Genomic DNA, 21,842 nt, shown 5'->3' on the forward strand with positions numbered 1-21,842 from the left:
CTGTGCCTACTCAATCCACCAGTCAGCTCTTTTTAAAAAAAATAAATCAGGATTTAGATCATTCTTGCGAGTCCAGCCACATTTCCCCTTTGCCCCAGATTTGCCCCACATTTCCCCTTTGCAGGCTCGTCCCATTATGGAGCAGCTTTGGCGAAGATAGTTTCACATCGGCAGCCCCTATATAAGCAACTGCCTGTATTTTTATTTGTGTAGACTTTCCAGGATGATCTCCCCAGATTATATTTAACAGACCATAACAATATCTAAAGCTCTGCACTGTTTGTGGTTTCAAACGATGGCGGGCACCGGAATGCATAGCTAAGCGTGACTTGGGAAAAGGAAGTAAAATCCAGTTTGTTGTCTGCCTTTTCATTGCTATTTTTATTGCACCAAATGTCTAAGTGCAAAATATCGAATGGGATGATAAAGAGATGGCAGTGACATGAAGAAATAGACACACCAGTTGCTGCTTGTGTTTAACAGGCATTTGCCATTAAAAAATGCCTGTTTTTATTTAAATAGCCTAGGGCAAATTTCTCACTAAACCAACTTTCCCACGCCAGCCCAGTGCTCTAACTCTGGGGTTTGGCATTTTTTTTCCTGAGCTGTCAAGGCAAAATATATAGAAGAATGCTGGTCTCACTTAGGGTTTTTTTCCAGCCCCTGGAGACATGAAAATAATTTACAGATGTGCACTACCTGATTATATTTGTATGAAGTTTTGCTTAGTGAACATAATTTTCCTAGCTTGAAGTAACAAAACAAAAACAGAAAAAAACCCCAAACAACCCAACCCCCCCAAAATCCCAGGTTCGGACCCATTTGATTTTAACTTACTAAAAATTTTATATGTGTCCGGATTTTTTTGAACAACTCATCATATGGACACTTTCCATTATTTCTATTAAAACCATTTTATGATTGTTATTTGGAAAACTACCTAAAGTCCCATGATTTTAACCCAGAAAGTCTACTCAAAATAAACAGCTTGGTGTCTTATTTTCCTGTAACTTCTTCAGTTTAGTACAAAAGGTTTATTTTTATAATTTGCCTCTTATTAAAAAAATGGGACAGTCTTCATAGGAAGTGTTTTGAAACAAGCAAATGAAAGGCAGCCCTGTGCTAAGATCCCTCTGCCAGGATAATCAGCCTTTTGGTAAATTATTTTAACAGATTAAAACTAGGTTTGTATGTGTCTGAGCAGGGAAAGGGACATTTCATTATAGCTGTAGCATTTCTGCTAAGGTGCCTCCTGAAGTTGGTGGAAGCACTCCCAATGGGTTCAGTGGGCACCGGATTGAGTTCGGTTCTGTCCCCAGCGGAGTCAGTGGCAAAACTCCCATTGGTTTCAACAAGAGCAGGATTGGGCCCCTTGTTGTTCCGGGTGCGACTGACCCTGATTTAGCTTTGGCCTGTAATGTGCAGCGGAAGTTGAATGTCCCTAGCAGTGGCTGAGCCCCACAGCAGAAATATCCCCTTGGGTGTTTTATGCTCATTCGCTGCCTGTTCTTGTACCTGGCTGCCCCCGGTCCCATCCCTCTCCAAACACAGAGCCCAAACCTCGCAGACCGCTCATGGAGGGGAAGGGGAACACAGCGGCATCATCCCATTCTTGTGCATCTCCTCGGTGTTCATTCTCCTTGTCTATGGAGAGAGTGGGGAAAACTTCGCCCAGTTTCCCTAAACTCTGAGCCATCAGGCCCATTGCCAAGGCTTGTGTCAACACTGGCATTTTTCTCAAACTCCCCCATCTTTGCGCTATCGGCAGTGTAACTCCACAGGTGGGGCCAGCCATAGGAGCAGAAGAGTAGACAAGGTGCCAATGCCTACCAGTGTGTTAACCAACAGAGAGCACACTAACTGAGGGTTTAGGAGACATGGGTTCTGTTCCCAGTTCTACTGCTTGATGATCCTGGGCAAGTCATTTCCCTGCTTTATGCCTCAGTTTCCCCATCTGTAAAATAGGGATACTCATTTCCTTTGTAAAGTGCCTTGAGATCTGTAGAGGACAAGAACCCTAAATGATCCAGGTGCTGTTATTGTAAATGCGGACCCCGTTCAAGTCAATGGGAAGGCTCTCACTGATTTCAGTGGGGTCAACATTTCACCTCAGCATGTGTCTTCACCTGCTCCGACTGTTTGGTCTACACTGGTCTTGGCACAATTACTTGTACTGCAGTGCAACATGTGGCCTAGGGGTGAAATGGCAGTTCATTCTCCAGCCCCCACAGGGATTCTGTTGAGACTACCCAAACCAAGCCACTTGGGGTGATTTCTTTGCTATGGTCACCCACTAACAGAGTGCTGGAGGGGGACACAGCTGATGGAAACAGCTTTCACTACCAGCATGAGCTAGATTGGAACCAGCTAGCAACCGCATCCTCCAATGGGGTTATATGTGTGGAGTAAGGTATTACTCAGCAGGAATAACGGTGGCTGAACTTTATAAAGCACCTTTCCTCTGAGGACCTCAAAGCCTTTTACAAGAGTTTCACTACCCCTATGTCAACACTGGAGAAACTGGAGTGCAGAGAGACTCAAGAGACTGGCCCAGAAACGTCAGGGAGGGATCCCAGGGGTCCTGAGTCCCACTCTGCCTCGCCGCTCCAAGCCTCTTGAGTCTGGAATCCTTCCACAAGGCCATATTTGGGGTTGTGGGACCCCTCATGACAGGTTTCTTGAGGGAACAACCCTAGGAGACATACAGCTAACCTGCACATGGAGTGCTTTCCCAGCTCAGAGAACAAGCCCGGGCAAAGGGAACATAGGTATTTCCAAGCAGGTAGAGCAGAGCAGGCTCCTGCTAACTGCTTATGAATGTGCAAACACAATGGACAAGATGGGGAAAATGGAGGGAAACTCAATACCTAGGAGTATTCTAGATCTACCTCTGCCAGGGAGAAACCTCATACTCAGATGCACAAAGCCGGTTCCGCTCTGCTCTGTAGCCCCAGTGACAAGAGAGGAGTCCTAGTTCTGTAGCCAGTGGGAGTGCCAATCAGTGCAGAATGGGGCTGATGTTTTGTAATCTCAAAGAGAAAACTAGGAAAGAAGAGATGAGGGCAAAGCAGCTAAGTGTTAACGAGGTGCGAGGATGTCCCCTCCTCTGGGTTTTGGCAGCATTTACAACCCTACCCCCATTATCTTCTTCACTCTCCCCTAGCTGCTGTTTCAGAGTAACAGCCCTGTTAGTCTGTATTCGCAAAAAGAAAAGGAGGACTTGTGGCACCTTAGAGACTAACCAATTTATTTGAGCATGAGCTTTCGTGAGCTGTAGCTCACGAAAGCTCATGCTCAAATAAATTGGTTAGTCTCTAAGGTGCCACAAGTACTCCTTTTCTTCTAGCTGCTGTTGTGAGCCATTCAACTTGGAGAGCAGGAAAAAGGGAGGAAAACACAGGGGGGAAGTTTCCTTCCCTGTCCAAGTGTGGAAAATAACAGATGTAAAGAGAGGCACTAAAGCTATCTGCTCAGGTAGAAACATAAACATGCCTACCAGCCAACAGCTACTGCTTAGAGCTAGAGTTTGTCGGCTTATCAACCCCAGGGCACGTACAAAACCATGAAATCGTCAGATGTCACCATTGCCTCCCTACGTGTTTAAATCAAACACTATAGGCCTGACAGCAGTAAAGCATAAAAGGCACTTAAGTAAATGCTCACATTCCTGCTTGCTTCTTGTCGGTCCATAACGTGCCTGATCCAAAGCCTAGTGAAGTCAAGGGAAAGATCCCCTTTGGGCTTCAGGGTGTTTCAGATCAGGGCCAATAAGAGTCAGAATGTACATCGTGGTTATTGTTTTTAATATCTACCCATGGACCTTGAGTCACTTGAAAAAGGTGGATAAATTACTTCATATTAGCCTCATTTCACGAGGTGGGGGTAACCGGCATGCGGAGGCAAAGGCCACAGTCTCCAAAGTTGGGTGCCTAAAGCTGGGTACCTAGACTTGGATTTTTACAGGTGATTAAATTCAAAGGGACACCCAACTCGCTTGGAAAATCACAGCCCTAAATCCAGGCTGGGGCACTTACATCAGAGGCCTGTTTTGAAGGACGAAAGACACAAAGAAAATGAAGACAGCATGCAACAGAGAAATGATGTTGAGGGGCTCTTCCCTTTGATCTGCTGAACAGAGACTTTCCCCTCCGCTTTTTTATTTGTTTCACACTCGCTCTGGAAATAATTTACAGCAGGAAATAGTGGGGTAACACCAGCTCTGTGTAGGATGGGAGGTGCCTTTGGAGATGAAGTGAGAGACATACCTGTGACAAGGGACAAGTGAGAGGTGTCACTTCTTCTCATAACCCATTGTGGAGTTGGTCTCTCTTTCCCTCTCCCTCCCCCTTTTAACCAAACGCACACTAACCGGGACAGGCATGTTCCCTGACTCTGACTCCCTGTTAGCAAGCAGTAGAGGTTGAACAGAACCATTTGGAGACAAAGGAGGGACAAAACAGATACAGCTGGCTCAGGACAATTCATCTGTCCTGTTTGCACTTGGATTCTCCCTGAAATGATGATCGGTCCAGGACACGGCAGAAACGCTTTGCAGATAGGGGCCCACAGGATGGCTTAGCACAGACCCATGTGCAGATGTCATAGCCTGTGCTGGTGGATCCCAGTAAAAGATAGGTGCCAGGTTGCTAGCAGGGCCAGCTGTACACTAGTGGGATGAACACTGAGATGAGAGCCAGGAAGTCTATGCTTTCTTCCTGACTTTGCCACTGACTTGCCATGTGATCTTGGGCAAATCCCTTAGGCCTTGCACAGACTCAGCTTTTTCTCCACATTTCCCACTGTTGCACTAACCGATTATGTGGTTACCCAGGTGGTAGCAAAAGAGGGAGCTCTCATGTCGGCAAGGCACTGGCATTTTTTGCTACCATCTGCGCAGGATTAGGTGACACAGTGGAAAAGAAGATAGTACATGAGCCTTCCCACACTTGATGCCATTGTTGGTGTTACATCAGGGGTTGTGTAGTAGCGGGAGAGGTGAAGGAAAAAGCTCACCATAGTTACAGACTTTGGCCAAGATTTTCAAACACGAGTGCCTCGAATTTGACACCTAAATCTATATTTAGGCACCTAGACAGATGGCCGATTTCAGTTCAGCTTTAATTGCTGGGATTATATAGTAATTGCTCAGGCCATGCTGGAGCACCAAGGTGGGGCAGGAGGGGTTGGGCCTTGTACATGTGATTGTATTAGTAACTACAATTAGTTGTCCTTGTTAAGTTCCTAGCGGTAGTCACATTTAGGAATCCATCCTGCAAGCCTGCCACGTACAGAAATCCTATTGACTCCAGAGACAGCTCTCTGCTTTGCAGGACTGGGCCCTTGGATGGAGCCGGCCTAACAGGAGAGAGCTAGAGGAACAGGGTGCCCAGAATAAAATACAGAGGTAGCTACAGCACATGGCAGCAGCCAGCGTTTAATGTTGCCCATGCAGGTGTCTGGGCTAGGCGTTTGCTCAAGTTTGGGTTTTTTTCCTCCCTCCTCTAGAATTGGCTTCCAGGCCTTCTTTTATTTAGTTAGCTAATTTCTTTCTTTATTGTTGGCCAGAGCTTTGGCTGAAAGTTCAGAAGTTTATAGCACAAAAGAAATAAACAAACAGACCCCACTCGAGCTATTTCCACTGGAGCAGAATATATATGCTAGGAGTAGGTAAAAATGCATTCCCAATATGCAAGGGCTTGGGGGTGGATAAATCTTTATAGGGATGGTTTTGATAAGTCACCTCACTTTGTGTAACCAAGCACATTCCAAGAGCAAAAGTCAATCACACAGTCAATACATTGGAGACCCAGAGGTGTCTGGGACTGTGGGACTCCGGGGGGGAGGGAGGCAGGTTTGTCAAGGCAGACACAAAAGGTGACCTCACAGACCTGTTTATTCACCTGTTCACTTGCCAAACTTGGAGCTGCTCACACTGCACCTGCAAAAATGCAGGTTGCATCCACTGGTTGCATCCACTGCCCTGGTGAAAATGCATCCTCTCCATCTGCACCTGGACAATTGAACAGACCTCCTCTCCCGGACTGGCCTGTCAGAAAGGCAGGCAAACCTGTCTGCTCTCACAAAACCCCGCAGTTACCTGCCTTGATAGGTGGCTAGCCACAGGGTTACCCGATCCAGGTGCACACACAGCACAGGCTCTGGGAGGTGCAGGGGTTGAGTGCACATTTTTGTGGGTGCATCTGTTGTGCCGTATTTGAATACTGCCCCCCCTTCCCCACCAGTCCCCAGGTTTTGCAGCCTGGCTATCAATGACTTTCCCCACAGACCTCGTGCGTGTGTGTGTGTGTGTGGGGGGTTACTCTCTCCCACCCCCCGAATAGTGGATACAACTTGTCCTCTAGCAGCACCCAGCTCTTGCTCCCCCCCCCCCCCCGCTCCCCAGCAACATGCAGCCTCAAGTCCCCCTCTTGCTGCCCAGGGGCAAACACACTTCCCCAGAGTTTCCTACCCTTCCACCAGCCCCAGCGCCCTCCTGGAGCCCAGGGACAGAATGCCCCGGGCTGGGACGCGGGCAGGGCATCCCGGGGGTGGCGGGGGGGGGGGACACCCCAACCCCGCTTGGGGATGAGCAGCGCAGGGATCCCTCCGCGTGCGCGCGCACACACAAAACTTCCAGCAGCCTGGGAAACTTCCCGACGCCAAGGAGTTTCCCCTGCCCAGGCTCCCCCTGAGCGCAGGGGCTTAAAGGGAGCAGCTCCCCAAATCGATCCCGCCGCCCACCTGCTCCTCTGCAGCGCAGGGGCAGGCTCCCCGTTGCCCCCTGGCAGGGCGCTGCGGCTGGCTGGGTTGAGCCCCGGGGCACCTGGGCGGAAGGATCAGGGGCGGGGGGGAGGAAGAAAAGGGCGGAGAGCGCGGCGCAGAGCCGCCTCCTTCTCCTCGCTGGGGGATTTGCAGCCGGAGGTTGCACGGGGCGCCGCGGCTCTCTGCGTCTCTGGGGGCACCGGGCATTTCTCCCTGGGAGCGGATTCCTTTTCCCGCCTGAGTTCGGGGGTGCTTTTTTGGGGGGGGGAGGGGAGGATCCTGCATGCCCACCGGCTGGCTGGGGGCGCCCCGGGATCGATGTGGCTCTGAAAAGGGGGGGCCAGGACCAGCGCAAAGAGAGACGCCCGTGTGGAGCTCGAAGAGAAGGAATGCAGCAGCTTCTGGTGCAGAGCCTCCTGCTGTCGCTGCTGCCCGTGCTGAGCCGAGGTAGGGGCCAGGGCTGGGCCTGGGGGAAAGGGAGAGGCTGGGACGGGGCGTCTGTGGCCGCCAGAGAGTTGATGCTCCGGAGCAGAAGTTAAGTGGCGCCCCGGCCGGGAGCTGGAGCTGGGCTCCGGCGTGTCCCAGCACAGTCCTGCCTCCCCTCGCAGGCGAAGCGGAAACTTTCTCGCCCGTCTCTTTCCCTTCTTCCCCTGCCGACTGGAGAAGAGGACAGAGCTCCTTGCTGGGGGGCTCTAGCGGGGGAGAGGCCGGGGCTCACGCTAAGGCAGGTGAAACCCTCTGCAAAGTGAAAGAAGGGCTGACGGGCAGCGGCTCAGCCCAGAGCAGGCTGAAGGGGAAGAGACTGTGGCTTGAAAAGTTCTGCTCTTATCAGGGAAACGAGCAATCCGGAGTGAAATTGCTCTGGGGGTGTGTGTGTGTTCGTTTGCCGTCTGCTACCAACTGCCCTCCAAGAGGGAATCTCTCCTCTCCACTCCCCTCTGATTTTAAAAGATCACAACCCACCTGAGAGGGTGTGTGGCTGGCATAGCTTCAGGGCGGGGAATCCAGTGTGTTTAACCCCCTCGCTTTTAAACCAGTCCGTGGGGAGAGCTGATCCTGCCTCAGAAGGTGGCAGACCTTCAGCCCTCAACCAAATCCAAGGCGGAGAAGAGTGGGGTGGGTTGAGCTGAGTGCTCTTCAAACTTGGCTCTCTCGAGCTCTCCTGAGAGGAGCAAGCCTTTAAAAGCTGCCATCACCAGGGCTGGAAAGCATGACTGGCTTTATAACACAACCCAAGCCCGTGTGTGTTGGGGGGGGGGGGGAGCTTTGTGAACCGATCTCAGGATAGCAATGGGGTGTGGTGTGGGGGGGCTTTTTGGTATGAATTCTTTTTTCTCAGCAGTGGAATATTTCATGTTGCAAAGCTCAGAGAGAAGGTCTTTCCCTTGTGCTCTTTTCAAGCTCAGGCCGGAGACTGGCTTTTATTTTTTGAAAGCCTGGTTCATTCGTTGTTTCCTGTTTCTCGAATCGACGTCAGATTTCTTGTTCTCTCAGCCCCTTTCCTCGCAAGTTTTGGGGCGGATGTCAGAGGCCGTTTTGTTTCGGCACAGGGCAGTAACCTGTGGGGAAACCATCAAATGGAAACTCGTGCAGCGATTCTTTTTTAGTCTAAAAGGCCTAAACTGAAAGATGCATAAGCTTCGCCAAGGGGAGAGAAATGAGTAGGAAGATGCTTTCAGAAAAAAAAAAAAATTCTCCTGAACATGCAGAAATAACCTCCGCTTGCAAATGTAGCACTTCGATCCTGCCTTTATCCTCACAACACTGGAAAAAAAATAAAGGTTTGTGAAGCGCTTTGAAAAGCGCTCTGTAAGAGTATAAATATAGGAGTGGCACCTACTCACGTGAGTAGTCTCCCTTACTGCCTGGGGCCTGCTAACGCGGAGTAAGTGCTACTCAGGGAAAAGGCAGCAGAAGCTGGCCCTTAATGTTTTGGCTCAAACAGATGCGAGCTGTGACATAGGGGGTTGGATTCTGCCACCTTGACTCCCACTGAAACCAGTGCCACTGATGCAAGCAAGGGAGCTTACCAGGAGACACCGTGTTGGTGTATAAGAGAAAAAAAGGGGTCCATGCTCAGCCAGCCTGTATAGCCACCTCTCGTGTGTGTAAAAAGGGATGCCTAGCTGCATCTGTCCTGAAAGCAAGGATTTTTAAACAGGAGAGAGACTGAGGTTTCTCTTCTGGAGCTTTTGGACCAGGGAGCGTAGGACTGAGCAATGCTCTGTGCCTTAAGGAGTGTAGGGTTCCCCGGCATACTTCAGAGTTATGATACAAAGTCAGAAGTCTTACTCATAGTAAGGGTGTCATCACAGCCTTCCGGGAAAAAAGCCCCGTTTAGGTAACGTTTTCGCTGTCTGGTTTCACTTCACTTTGCATAACTGAGGAGAGACCCAGGCTGGCTTAATTCCCTCCTCCCCAGAGAAAGCAGGCTGCAGTGTGTTGGCATGGTAGGAGGTAGGGGGGCTGTTAGTTGACTCAATCAGATCTTCCAGGCAGCAGGTATTGAGTATCAAGGGGGATACAGGATTGAGAGCTGCCCTACAGTAAATAATGTAACAAGAGGCGTCTTTAACGTTTTACAATGGGTAGCTCTGATTTCCCCCTTTGTTAGGAATCAGGGAAGGCTCTGCTCTGCAGCTGTTGCACTTTCCCACGAGCAAGGAGGGGAGTGTGTGCCTGTGGCTTTACAACTCTCTGTTCTCCCTCTGTAGGACAGTCTGTAGCCACTTTTTGTCCTTTTTTTTTTTTTATCATGAATATCTGAACAGCCAGACAATTCAGCAATAGTTTCATGAGCGTTTTCTGTAGTCAGGAGAGTAGCAGTATGGAGGGGAGGGGGGTGGAGGGGGGGGGGAAGAAACCCAGCTAGGTGGCTGAGAACAAGGATGGGAGCCTGCCCTGAAATCTGAACTTCAAGTTTGCAGATAACTTTGCCTTGTGAAAGCAGCCCAGGGTGCTCTGTGACTGCTTTTCTTTAAAGCTCCGTGGCAGCCCCCTTTCCCCTGTAAGCTGTTCTAGAGAATTGCTAGCACGTCGCCATATGTTTGGTGGCATTCCATTGTACGCTGCCATTTGCATATTGGAAACAACTTGTGTCATGAGCAGCCTTCATTCCACTAATGTCCCATGCCACTGCAGTGGCTCCTCTGCTGGTTTTTATTGGTTAAGAGTCCTATCTGCAATTATTATTACTGAATTATTTTTATGCAGTGCTGTAGAGATGCTTGGGGCTTTGCAGACACACCAAACACCCAGGGATGTGTTCTGCTTGAAGAGACCCTGCTATAAATCTGAAGTAAAAAGAAAAGGAGTACTTGTGGCACCTTAGAGACTAACCAATTTATTTGAGCATAAGCTTTCGTGAGCTACAGCTCACTTCATCGGAAGCTTATGCTCAAATAAATTGGTTAGTCTCTAAGGTGCCACAAGTACTCCTTTTCTTTTTGTGAATACAGACTAACACGGCTGTTACTCTTAAATCTGAAGTAACTCCATTGATTGATCTGAAGTTACTCTGGTTTTACCCCAACGTGAGAGTCAATTTTGGCCAAGGGTCTCTGCCCGGAAAAATTTACAATCAATAGGCCAGATTGAGATGTAAAATCAGGAGTAATTCCAGGGGAACTGAGAGCAGAATTTGGCCCAAAGGACCAGATCCTGGAAATCCTTACCCTAGTAGCCTTCAATGGACTGCTCACTTAAATAAAGATTACTCCCATGAGTAATGATTACCGGTTTGTCTCCTTGGTTAGGTTTTTAGAATAGCCCATGTCACCCGAATCCTAAGGCCCCGACCAACTCCATGCTTAGGCAGTGCTCCCATTGAGCTCCTTCAGAGTTTAACTGAATAAAGAATGCATGATTGAGTCCAAAATCCATCAAGTTTGCAAAAATTATCTTTTCAGGCCAGCTTTTCCCTGCATGAAAGACAAGAGACTGGGCAATGTTATGCCAGCCCCCTTTGAAATCACGTGCTGCCTAGAACCTGGTCACAGCTCCACCCGTTGCAAATAGCTATGCATTTTTATGTGTTTCATCATTTGAGGACATCATCTTCTGAGAGCCCATCGCCTCCAGAGGTTTAGCAGCGCTAGCGTCTCTGAGCCTGCTGTTATAGACTAATATGCAGGCTCTTCTTACCATGGACCTGCCACTCACCTACAAGTGAAGTATAAGACCACCTCTCATAGACTTGAGTAAGAGAAGGCCTTCAATCAGCAAAAGACTCGGTTTGTTCTTTCTGGGGATTAGGCTAATAGAGGTGTCGAAGGCCTGGTTTACACTACAGAGTTAGGTCAACGCAAGGCAACTTACATAGACCTGACTATGGAAGTGTCTATGCTAACATTTCACTCCTGCTGACAGAACTGCCTTGCCACGCCGATTTAATAACTCCACTTCCACGAGAGGCATAGCGTCAAGGTTGATGTAGTTGGGTGGACACAGCATCAGTGTAGACATTACATCGCTTACGTCGACTGTTACTGGCCTTCAGAAACTGTCCCACAATGCCCCACACTGACAGTTCACTTGATACAAGCACTCTTGCTGAGGACGCACACTGCTGACACAAGGAACAAAGCGTCAACACGCACAATGTAATTATTGAGGTGTCTGTATGCCAACAGTCGATGTAATTTTGTAGGGTAGACATGGCCCAGCTCCTGGTTAATTCTCATCTTCTGTTTGCAGGTTTACGATGTACACAGCCTGCTGAATCCTGCTTGAATGGAGGAAAGTGTGAAACTTACTCCAATGGGACTGGGGTATGCCTGTAAGTATAAAAGAGAACTGAGCCAATGAGTTTCCTTTATCGAGACGAACACATTGCCATCAAGTTGACTTTGCTTTGAAGGACTGAATTCTAAAAGAGGAAAAGCATTTTCTTTATTTGAGGTGCAAGAGTAATTTGCAGCCATATTTGGTCCCAGTCCTACTTGCATAGGAGTCAGTGCAAGTCAGGCCTTTGGCCTCAGTGGAAGTGTGATGAAGCGTGGTGTCCTGGTTGGGGGAAAATACAAGACAGGGCCAAATGTGTCACCCTGTTGAAGGCAGTGGAGCAGGACCATCTGGACCAATAAGTAACTTCTAAGGGAGATTCTTGATAGCCTTATTCAGTTTTTTTTTAATTCGTTCCAGGACAAGCTCCCGCTTCTGGCCCCAGAATCTTGTGCTTTGGAGACCAGCTGCTGGGCCTGTAAAAAGCATTAATGTCCACTGCAAAAAATTCAGCAAGCATTTTAAGAGTATCCTATTATTTATCCTACCCTTTGGCCAGAGATCACGCTCAGTGACAACCCAATGACATAGATTCCAAGGCCAGAAGGGACCACTCTGATCACCTAATCCGACGACCTATATAGCAAACCCATGGATCTTCTCAAAAATAATTCCTAGAGCAGATCTTTTAGAAAAACATCCAATCTTGATCTAAAAATTGCCAGTGATGGAGACCCTTGACAAATTATTCCAGTGGTTAATTATCTTCACAGCTAAAAATTTACATCTTATTTCTAAATCTGAATTTTTCTAGCTTCAACTTCCAGCCATTGGATTGTGTTATACCTTTCTCTGCTAAATTGAAGAGCTCATTATTAATAAATATTTGTTCCCCATATAGGTACTTACAGACTGTAATCAAGTCATCCCTTAACCTTCTCTTTGTTAGAGATTGAGCTCCTTGAGTCTGTTGCTATAAGGCATGTTTTCCAATTCTTTAATCCTTCACCTGCTTCTTCTCTGAACTGCCTCCAATTTATCAACATGCTTCTTGAATTGTGGACACCGTAATGTCAATTTACAATAGAGCGTGATCTTCCTAACATCGTGACTCTGATTCTGCTGCCACTGAAATAAACAGACATTTAGGTATCCATTGATTTCAGTGGATGTGACAAGGGGCCACCATCTCCCATGAGAGTCAATGGGGGTTGGAGGCGGTTGTGGCCAGGCTCTCAGCTATGGCACATCAGCATAACTTCACTGAAGTCAGTGGAGTCGATGTTCACCAGCCAAGGATATGGCCCATGCTGTGTTGCAGGATTAGGCTCATAAAAATGCATGGCTCGCTCGGTAAGAGGGAGGCACCTTTTGCCTGCAAGATAGTTTTATGTGATAGTTCTCTGACCGGCCTTCTCCAATCCTGGATCATGGAGCCAACTGATGTGTAAAATGTTGGGATTCTCTGAAGGACTCATGAACTGACCCACCACAGCGATGACTGATTCACTCCAACCTTCCAAGGAATAATAATCAAAGAGAAATGAATAAGATTCCAGTCTTTTATTTTTTTTTCTTCACTGTTACATAAACAAAATCCGGATGGGTTTGTTTTCCAGCCAGCCTCCCCCATCCACCTGTTAAGCGTGTGCGAGGTCGGGGCTAGCCAAGAAGACAGTCTTGTCCGTCCCAGACTTCCAGTTCAGAGCTCCCCTCTGCAGAGGGACCTGAAGGCATTTCCATGCCAACTGTTGAATGGCAATCTTCCTCGACAACGTTCGGTGGGGAGGGGGAAGATCAGGTTTGCGTGTTTGCTTCAGTTGGGTTATTCTGCCCAGTTTGTCATCTCCTGCCCCCTCCCTTCCATCCAAACCACCCCCCCACCCGGAAAAAAAATCAGCAAATTAATCAGGCACATGAACAATTTAATGGACAAAAGTTGGGTCCCTTTGTGAGCTGCTAATGAATGCACGCCACTTTTTTTTTTTTTTTTATTTTGCAGAAGCCCTTACCAACGCTTGACGCTCTAAATCTTGTTTTCTTTCATTCAAAGAGCGACAGCTGGGATTCGGTCGAAATTCGGCAGCTATTGTTGAGGGAGGCAGATTAATGCTGTGTGACTAATCATGTATGGCTTCCCCGAATGCATAACTCTTTCCATCCCCCACCCCAACCCTACACCCCTCCTTTTCCTTGTGGTCTGTCTGTCTGTCTCTTTCTTTCTTTCTCTTAAATTCCAACTCCCCCCGATTTACATTGCATGTGCAGATGGCAGTGGAATCTAATTAGATCTGATGTGTGCAAGCTCTATTAAAAGGAGGAAAAGCCTCCAAAGTATCTGTCTTTTTTAAGAGAAAAAGAGAGATTTTGGTATCTTTGAAGAATTTCTTTGCTGGCAGCCGCAAGTGACTTATCATCTTAACCATGAATACAGAGCTGCTTGCGAATGTGTGAACTGTTTTTTGCAGAAAACTAAGGTTTCGGTAGCCATTAATATTGAATGCTGTCTGTGTAGGTTGAACTTTTAATGGATGATGATTTCAGGAAGGCAAATTTAGTAGGGACTGAGACGTTGGATGAGATGTAACTTCCAAGGTAGCTGATGGGGTTAGCAAAATCTTATTTTTCAGACTTCTCTAAGTATCTCTTTACTAGGAGTTTTGCTTCCAAGCCCCTTAAACAAAGCAAAGTTAAGAGCACAGATAGCAGAAGTGGAAAAAGTTAGCACCTCCCATTGGCGCCTGAATGAAACATACCATTTTGGCTTGAGGCCACATCTCAGTTTGGCCTGGCACTTAACACAGTTTGGCCATAAAGCTCCTTTGTGCTCCCCCCACAAATCCAATTAGAAAGTGGAGTGAACTAAATAGTGGACGAGGGAGAAGCTACTCCACTGGAGAAGTATCTCTGCATTTGTTGTGGATACTCATTACAGCAGAGAGATAACTGAGTTACTTGAAGGTGACTTTGGTTTCAGAGTTATCAATGTATAAGCCCTGTTATGGAAAACAAATCACTGGGGTGAAATTATGAGCTTTCACTTACTTTTATTATTTTACAGCTACATTTCCGAAAACTCCTGGTCCTTTATCTTAATGTCTCCTTGCCAGTCCGTCTGTGTACATAGAGCTTTAATTGAATGAAGAGGCCTGGGCATTTGATCAGCTAGAGGTTTTGCAACAGAAGTGGCCTAATTAAATTGCCTTTAGAGTTCCTATATGCAGTGTAGTTGTAGCCGTGTTGGTCCCGGGACATTAAAGAGTCCAGGTGGGGGAGGTAATATCTTTTATTGGATCAACTTCTGTTGGCGAGAGAGACAAGCTTTCAAGCTTATACAGATCTCTTCTGTGGGTTTCAGAGTTTGTTTCCCAGACCTGAAGAAAAGCTCTGTGTGAGCTCGAAAGCTTGTCTCTCTCACCAGCAGAAGTTGGTCCAATAACAGATAATACCTCACCCACCTTGTCTCTTTCGAGTTCCTATGCAGGAACAATATGATCTTGCAAACAGCTAGAAAGATGATCGTGATATTTCATCTAACGGGATCTTGCGAGGAACTTAACTCAAGGTAAAAGTAACCCAACACCAAACTCTTGCCCTCAATCTATAACATTAAAAAGCCTGGTTTGCAAAAGCTTGTACCAGCAGACGGTGATGCTAGCCGCTGACTGCAACAGCACTGACAAGTGTAGTTTTGTGGTGTGTGTTAACTGTGGCTTTATGGAATAGGCTTTCATTTGAATCAAGCATGTTCCCAGATCAGATGAAAAGATTTTTCTGAGGATCACTTTGACTTGCGGTGATAGGTCCTAATTAAACATTGGTACAGTTATATTTTGGACTGGTACCATCGCAAATGAATAGGACTGATCTAAGATTGTTGTGACATGAATTTTATTCCCAGCGAGCCCCCGTTCCACTAGTTAAAAGCGGATGGTTTGGGAGGGGGCTGAATTACGAACTCACTGAAAGCAGTGGGTTACGCCAACGTGCTGAGAATCTGGCCCAGTGTAGCAAAGCAGCTGTTAAGGCGAAGGAACAGGTTAAATCTAACCACTAGGTTTGCAGTGAGGAAAAGGTCAGTTTGCTAAAGTACTTCCTTTGTTTATGAATCTCTGCAGCCTTATGGCTCAACTTCTGGATATAGGACCTGATCCAAAGGCCGTGGAGGTCAACGAAAAAACTTTAGTGGCCAATGGATCTGACCCGTAGGAGTTGGGAAATATTTGTTTAAACCTTGATTTTAAAAAGCAAGAGATTATTACTTTAGATTAAAATAATTTTGTGGCGACAACCAGAAAGCTCCGGCGACAGTCTTCATTCTGCAGTCCTTTGTGGCCTCTGAGTTATTCAACTGCTCGGTCATTGTTATCTCATTTTAAAGGACGGATGTTTCCTTCTGGCTTGATATTTCTCATGTGCTTTAGCCCAACGTTATTTCCATGAAATAATAACAAAGAAAAAACGTCGCCTCCATGCTGGACAGGAAGAGGGTGGAGTGTGAAACAATCAACCAGAGGAAACTCTTAAAGGAACAGTCTCATGGTGATTCAGCCACGTTGAGACTCCTGGGTGGTCATTTCAAGTCTGATCTCATGTTTTCGGAAGGAACATGGTTGGAGCCTGGAGACTTGGTGGAAGAGGGGAGATTAAAAATACAAAAGTACCAGCATTCCCTGTTGCAGCTTCCAGTGGAGGAGAATCTTGGTCCAGATCCTCAGCTGGCATAAATCAGCACTGCCCCCAGAGTCAGCAGAGCTTCATCCATTCACACCAGCCGAGGATCTGGCCCCTTGTGTTATTTCATGCTGGTTTATAGGGATTTTTTAATATATTAAACTTTTCCCCCACCCATTCCAATGGCTTCTATTCTCAGAGTCAGAAGAGGGATTGGAAGAGTGATTTCATGGCTGAACTTTGCATATAGCTTTTGTCACGTGCTTAGTGCAAGAAACTGGTTGCAGTGCCCTGCCACCTCACTGCTAAACATCATTTAGGAAGTTTTTCAGAACAGGGGTTTGGGGGGCTCATTCTCCAGTGCCTTTTGCCTTGTGCCTGTGCAAAGTGTTTCCTCATTGAAATCAGCGGAGTTACGCTGATGAACTGAGAGTCTGGCCTTGGTGAAATCCCTCGTTACCACCTTCAGCTGACTGAGATTCTGCCTCCACAAAAACATGTTGAGTTATTCCAGTCCCTTGGCCAAGGGCTTGGGAACAGAAGGAGCATAATCGTTAATGCAGTGACTGATCTCTCTGTTTTCCTTAAATGCCACCAGAGACTCTGAGCAAGAAAGAAGAGCCTTAGAACTTGTGGGATCCTGTTTACTGAACACCCTGTACTCATGATGGCAGGTGTAGCTACACTGTGTGTAGGATTCTGGCTGTATATTATGTTTTGTTTTTTTTCCCCTTCATCGCTTGAACCTGCCCTGTCAGAACTATCTGACCTCAGAGGGCTAGAATTGTAGCTGGTGTGAATTGTCATAACTACGTTAACTTCAATGGAGCTCTGCTGATTTCCGCCAGCTGAGGATCTGGCCCAAAGGCTGTTATAGTTTATTGTGTATTGCATTAGATGGTTCCACTTTTCCCCCACCTTCTTTGCCCCTCTATTTGTAAGACATTAGAAACAAACAATTTGGCAGTTAAAGGACTGAATAACATACATCAGCAAGCAATTAGCAAGTTTTAAACTAACATCCTTTGTAAATTAACTTTCTCTTTCCAGACCTGGAGGTGCCCTGACCCTCATTTTGCTCATGTTCATAGACGTGCTGACTGGTAACGTGTATGTATGTGAGTGGAATGTGAAATTTATAGAGCATAAACATATTTAACCAACTAGTAGCCTCAGGGTGCAATTACCGTAGGCCGGTGTACGTGTGGTCATTATGGTGAGTTCTCATGGCTAAGCTATCTCCAGGGTATGGGTATAGTTTTTCAGGGCCATAAATCAAGTCTGTGGGGTAGAGGAGCCTGCATTTACTTGCAGGATCCTACATCAACATCTTCCCAAAGCAAAGTAGACTTTTGATGGGAAGGGTGGTTGGCTTAGATGCTAGATAGGAATCCATCCGCCTGTCTGCGGGCCATATCCAGACAGGTGATGAGCAGTTCCCATTCACCTTGGTGGGATTTGTGGATGCTCAGCATCTCTTGGGATTGGACACTGAACGAGGCCTCTGACCCAGAAGGAGGGGGTTTCGGCCTCTAACTGGCACCAAGGGACCAGCCTGGCACACCAGATCAGGGAAGTGCAAAGGGCACCTTTGTGCCACTCCCACATCCACCAAACTAAGCCTGTTTGTGTCAGGCCTAGGCACTGAAGGGATCTAAGGGCATAGTGGAAAACAAGAGTCCAGTGCAAATTCCAAATTCCAGTGCTTCCTTTCAAATGGCACCTCTTGCTCTTCATCACACTGGGCACCATTAGGAGATGGCTGTTTATCCCCCTGTGCCTAGAAGGGGTGTACTTCCCCACCCCACACCCGGTGGTAAATGCCTGCGGGTGGTACCTGCCCAGTTTTTAATGGCGCTCGCTCTACTTTCTGGCCTGTTGAGCAGTAACAACTTGAGTTATGTTTGGTGTAGGAAGAATTATGCTGAGACTTTTAGGATCTGTTCGTGTCTGCTCCTGTCCACTGGAGTTGAACCACAGACTCTGTGATTCCTCCATGTAATTCTGCTTCTGTTGCTACATCTAAAGACGGGGCCATTTCGTTTCCCTGGAAGTGTGGGTATTTGGAGACCTCTGCACGGTTCAGTGCAGTGTCACAACCGCCAGGAGGTAAATGGTTTACTTGGCCGTAGCTAAACTAACACGGAGCTTTGGCAGTCGGTGTCCTGCGTCCCCGGAGCAGGTGTGCAGAGGTGAAGCCGAATGCAGGAAGTCAATGGAATGGCATTCCTGGAGTGTAATGGGCTGTCCAACAGCAGGAAGCTTTCAAGGGCTCAAATGGAAGGTCATGGATGTAAACTTTTGCATTTTCAGGGCAAAAAAGGAAAAGCTGAGCCGCTCATTCCAATGGGCTGTGTGGGCAAGGGTGTCAAAGCATGGCCACGCAAATGCCAACTGCTGCAGTTCTTAGCCTCGGGAGGACTTTGCTTGAATATGGGCTGCATATGTCAGCGTTTTCAGGAGCAAGCCCTGTAGTGTATTCCTTATTTACAGGCACAAAGCTTTGTGAGCCATAAGGTAGAAGGGAGAGTGACTGCGCGACACGGTGAAACGGACGGCCAGAACTATCAGCAGGATAACTAGGTGTGGGGGGAAGTGACAAATTCCCTTCTCGCAGGGTAAATACACCCCTGTGCAGCCCCAGGGCCATGTGCTCCTACCCACGTTTGGAGTTGGTAAACGGGGCAATTGTAATACCATGTGCTGGCTGTCCGCATATCACTGCAGCAGTTGCACTGATGTAATTGAGGAGAATTTGGCCCTCGGTGTTGAAAGCTCGTCCATTGTACTTTCAATGCTGAGGGCCACATACTGCTCCGTTACACTGGTGTAAATCCGGAAACGGCTCCATTGTACATCGAGAGTAATTCCATTGGAGCCAGCTGAGAACAGAATCTGGCCTTAAGAGCCAAATTCTCCCCTGATCTGCATCCCGCAAAATCCTCTGAAGTCAATGGGATGAATGGCAGGTGGATTGGGTGCACATTGAAAGAAAAGGAGTACTTGTGGCACCTTAGAGACTAACCAATTTATTTGAGCATGAGCTTTCGTGAGCTACAGCTCACTTCATCAGATGTTTACCGTGGAAACTGCAGCAGACTTTATATACACACAGAGAATATGAAACAATACCTCCTCCCACCCCACTGTCCTGCTGGTAATAGCTTATCTAAAGTCATCAACAGGTGGGCCATTTCCAGCACAAATCCAGGTTTTCTCACCCTCCACCCCCCACACAAATTCACTCTCCTGCTGGTGCTAGCCCATCCAAAGTGACAACTCTTTACATAATCAAGTAGGGCTATTTCCTGCATAGATCAAGGTTTTCTCACATCCCCCCCACCCCCATACACACACAAACTCACTCTCCTGCTGGTAATAGCTCATCTAAACTGACCACTCTCCAAGTTTAAATCCAAGTTAAACCAGAACATCTGGGGGGGGGGGGGGTAGGAAAAAACAAGAAGAAACAGGCTACCTTGCATAATGACTTAGCCACTCCCAGTCTCTATTTAAGCCTAAATTAATAGTATCCAATTTGCAAATGAATTCCAATTCAGCAGTTTCTCGCTGGAGTCTGGATTTGAAGTTTTTTTGTTTTAAGATAGCGACCTTCATGTCTGTGATTGCGTGACCAGAGAGATTGAAGTGTTCTCCGACTGGTTTATGAATGTTATAATTCTTGACATCTGATTTGTGTCCATTTATTCTTTTACGTAGAGACTGTCCAGTTTGACCAATGTACATGGCAGAGGGGCATTGCTGGCACATGATGGCATATATCACATTGGTGGATGTGCAGGTGAACGAGCCTCTGATAGCGTGGCTGATGTTATTAGGCCCTGTGATGGTGTCCCCTGAATAGATATGTGGGCACAATTGGCAACGGGCTTTGTTGCAAGGATAAGTTCCTGGGTTAGTGGTTCTGTTGTGTGGTATGTGGTTGTTGGTGAGTATTTGCTTCAGGTTGCGGGGCTGTCTGTAGGCAAGGACTGGCCTGTCTCCCAAGACTTGTGAGAGTGTTGGGTCATCCTTTAGGATAGGTTGTAGATCCTTAATAATGCGTTGGAGGGGTTTTAGTTGGGGGCTGAAGGTGACCGCTAGTGGCGTTCTGTTATTTTCTTTGTTAGGCCTGTCCTGTAGTAGGTAACTTCTGGGAACTCTTCTGGCTCTATCAATCTGTTTCTTTACTTCTGCAGGTGGGTATTGTAGTTGTAAGAAAGCTTGACAGAGATCTTGTAGGTGTTTGTCTCTGTCTGAGGGGTTGGAGCAAATGCGGTTGTATCGCAGAGCTTGGCTGTAGACGATGGATCGTGTGGTGTGGTCAGGGTGAAAGCTGGAGGCATGCAGGTAGGAATAGCGGTCAGTAGGTTTCCGGTATAGGGTGGTGTTTATGTGGCCATCGTTTATTAGCACTGTAGTGTCCAGGAAGTGGATCTCTTGTGTGGACTGGACCAGGCTGAGGTTGGTGGTGGGATGGAAATTGTTGAAATCGTGGTGGAATTCCTCAAGGGCTTCTTTTCCATGGGTCCAGATGATGAAGATGTCATCAATATAGCGCAAGTAGAGTAGGGGCTTTAGGGGACGAGAGCTGAGGAAGCGTTGTTCTAAATCAGCCATAAAAATGTTGGCATACTGTGGGGCCATGCGGGTACCCATAGCAGTGCCGCTGATCTGAAGGTATACATTGTCCCCAAATGTGAAATAGTTATGGGTAAGGACAAAGTCACAAAGTTCAGCCACCAGGTTAGCCGTGACATTATCGGGGATAGTGTTCTTGCACATATAGGGTGCACATTGGCTTTTATTCTAATTTAAAACCATCGAACCCCTTGGGGAATTTGACAAATCTCAGCAGTCCCATTAACTGGACTGCTCTGCTTGTCGATGGTATTTGATGCTCGGCTGTCCCGCTTCACTACTGACAACTTTTGAAACACAGTCACTAAACATCCCTTTAGCAGTGATGTTCAGGGCACCGTGTCTATTGGGTAAGAGCCTGATCCTGCGTGATACTCTGGCAGTGCTGTTAAAAGGATGGTATTATTACTATTTATTATAAGTGTTGCGGCAGTGCCTAGGAGTCTGAGTAACAGGCGAGGACCCCCTTGTGCTAGGTGCTGTACAAACACAGAGCAGAGAGACGTCTCCAAACAGCTTATAATAACCCAAGTGACAGAAGTGTAGCGATTCTAGTTTGATGCTCGCTTATTACGCTTTGCACTTGTTCGAATATGTTAGATTTTTTGCACACCGGGAATACCAGTGGTTCTCAACCTGCGGCCCAATTAGCACAGAGCTGCAGCCCATATGACATCCTCAGGGCCACACAGGTAGCATTGGATGCGGCCCACAGAACACGTTCTGGGCCGCGTATGCAGCCCACAATGGTAAATAGGTTGAGAACCACTGGAATAGACCAATAAAAATGCGCATTTACTATAAGTTCACTAAGGAAGGCCCGATGTGGTGCGTAACGTTAAAGATCTCCCTGAGGAAGGTCAGTTTAATATTAGTGCCTTCTCTGCAGGTCCAGGAGTTTGGGTTCCCATAGAACCATCAGGTTGCAAAGAATTCTGCTCCCATGTTCTCACACACGAGGTTTGTGACTGTTTGTTTAATTTCCAAGGAACGATACAGAGACGATAGGCTAGATTCTCAGCTATTGTTAATCAGCGTTGCGC

General features: G+C 47.2%; 1 protein-coding gene across 1 annotated transcript in view; it reads left to right on the forward strand.

Moving 5' to 3' along the window:
• The first annotated feature begins 6,903 nt into the window (after nucleotides 1–6,903).
• Nucleotides 6,904–21,842, forward strand: part of NOTCH1 (notch receptor 1) — an 84,182-nt gene continuing 69,243 nt past the window's right edge. Inside the window, exons 1-2 of the mRNA XM_048823072.2 lie at nucleotides 6,904–7,209; nucleotides 11,458–11,539. Coding sequence (XP_048679029.1) covers nucleotides 7,152–7,209; nucleotides 11,458–11,539 — 140 coding nt within the window. The 5' untranslated portion in view covers nucleotides 6,904–7,151. The remainder of the gene's footprint in view (nucleotides 7,210–11,457; nucleotides 11,540–21,842) is intronic.

The sequence above is a fragment of the Caretta caretta genome, chromosome 16 (genome assembly GCF_965140235.1).
Source record: "Caretta caretta isolate rCarCar2 chromosome 16, rCarCar1.hap1, whole genome shotgun sequence".
In the NCBI taxonomy this organism is placed as follows: Eukaryota; Metazoa; Chordata; order Testudines; family Cheloniidae; genus Caretta; species Caretta caretta.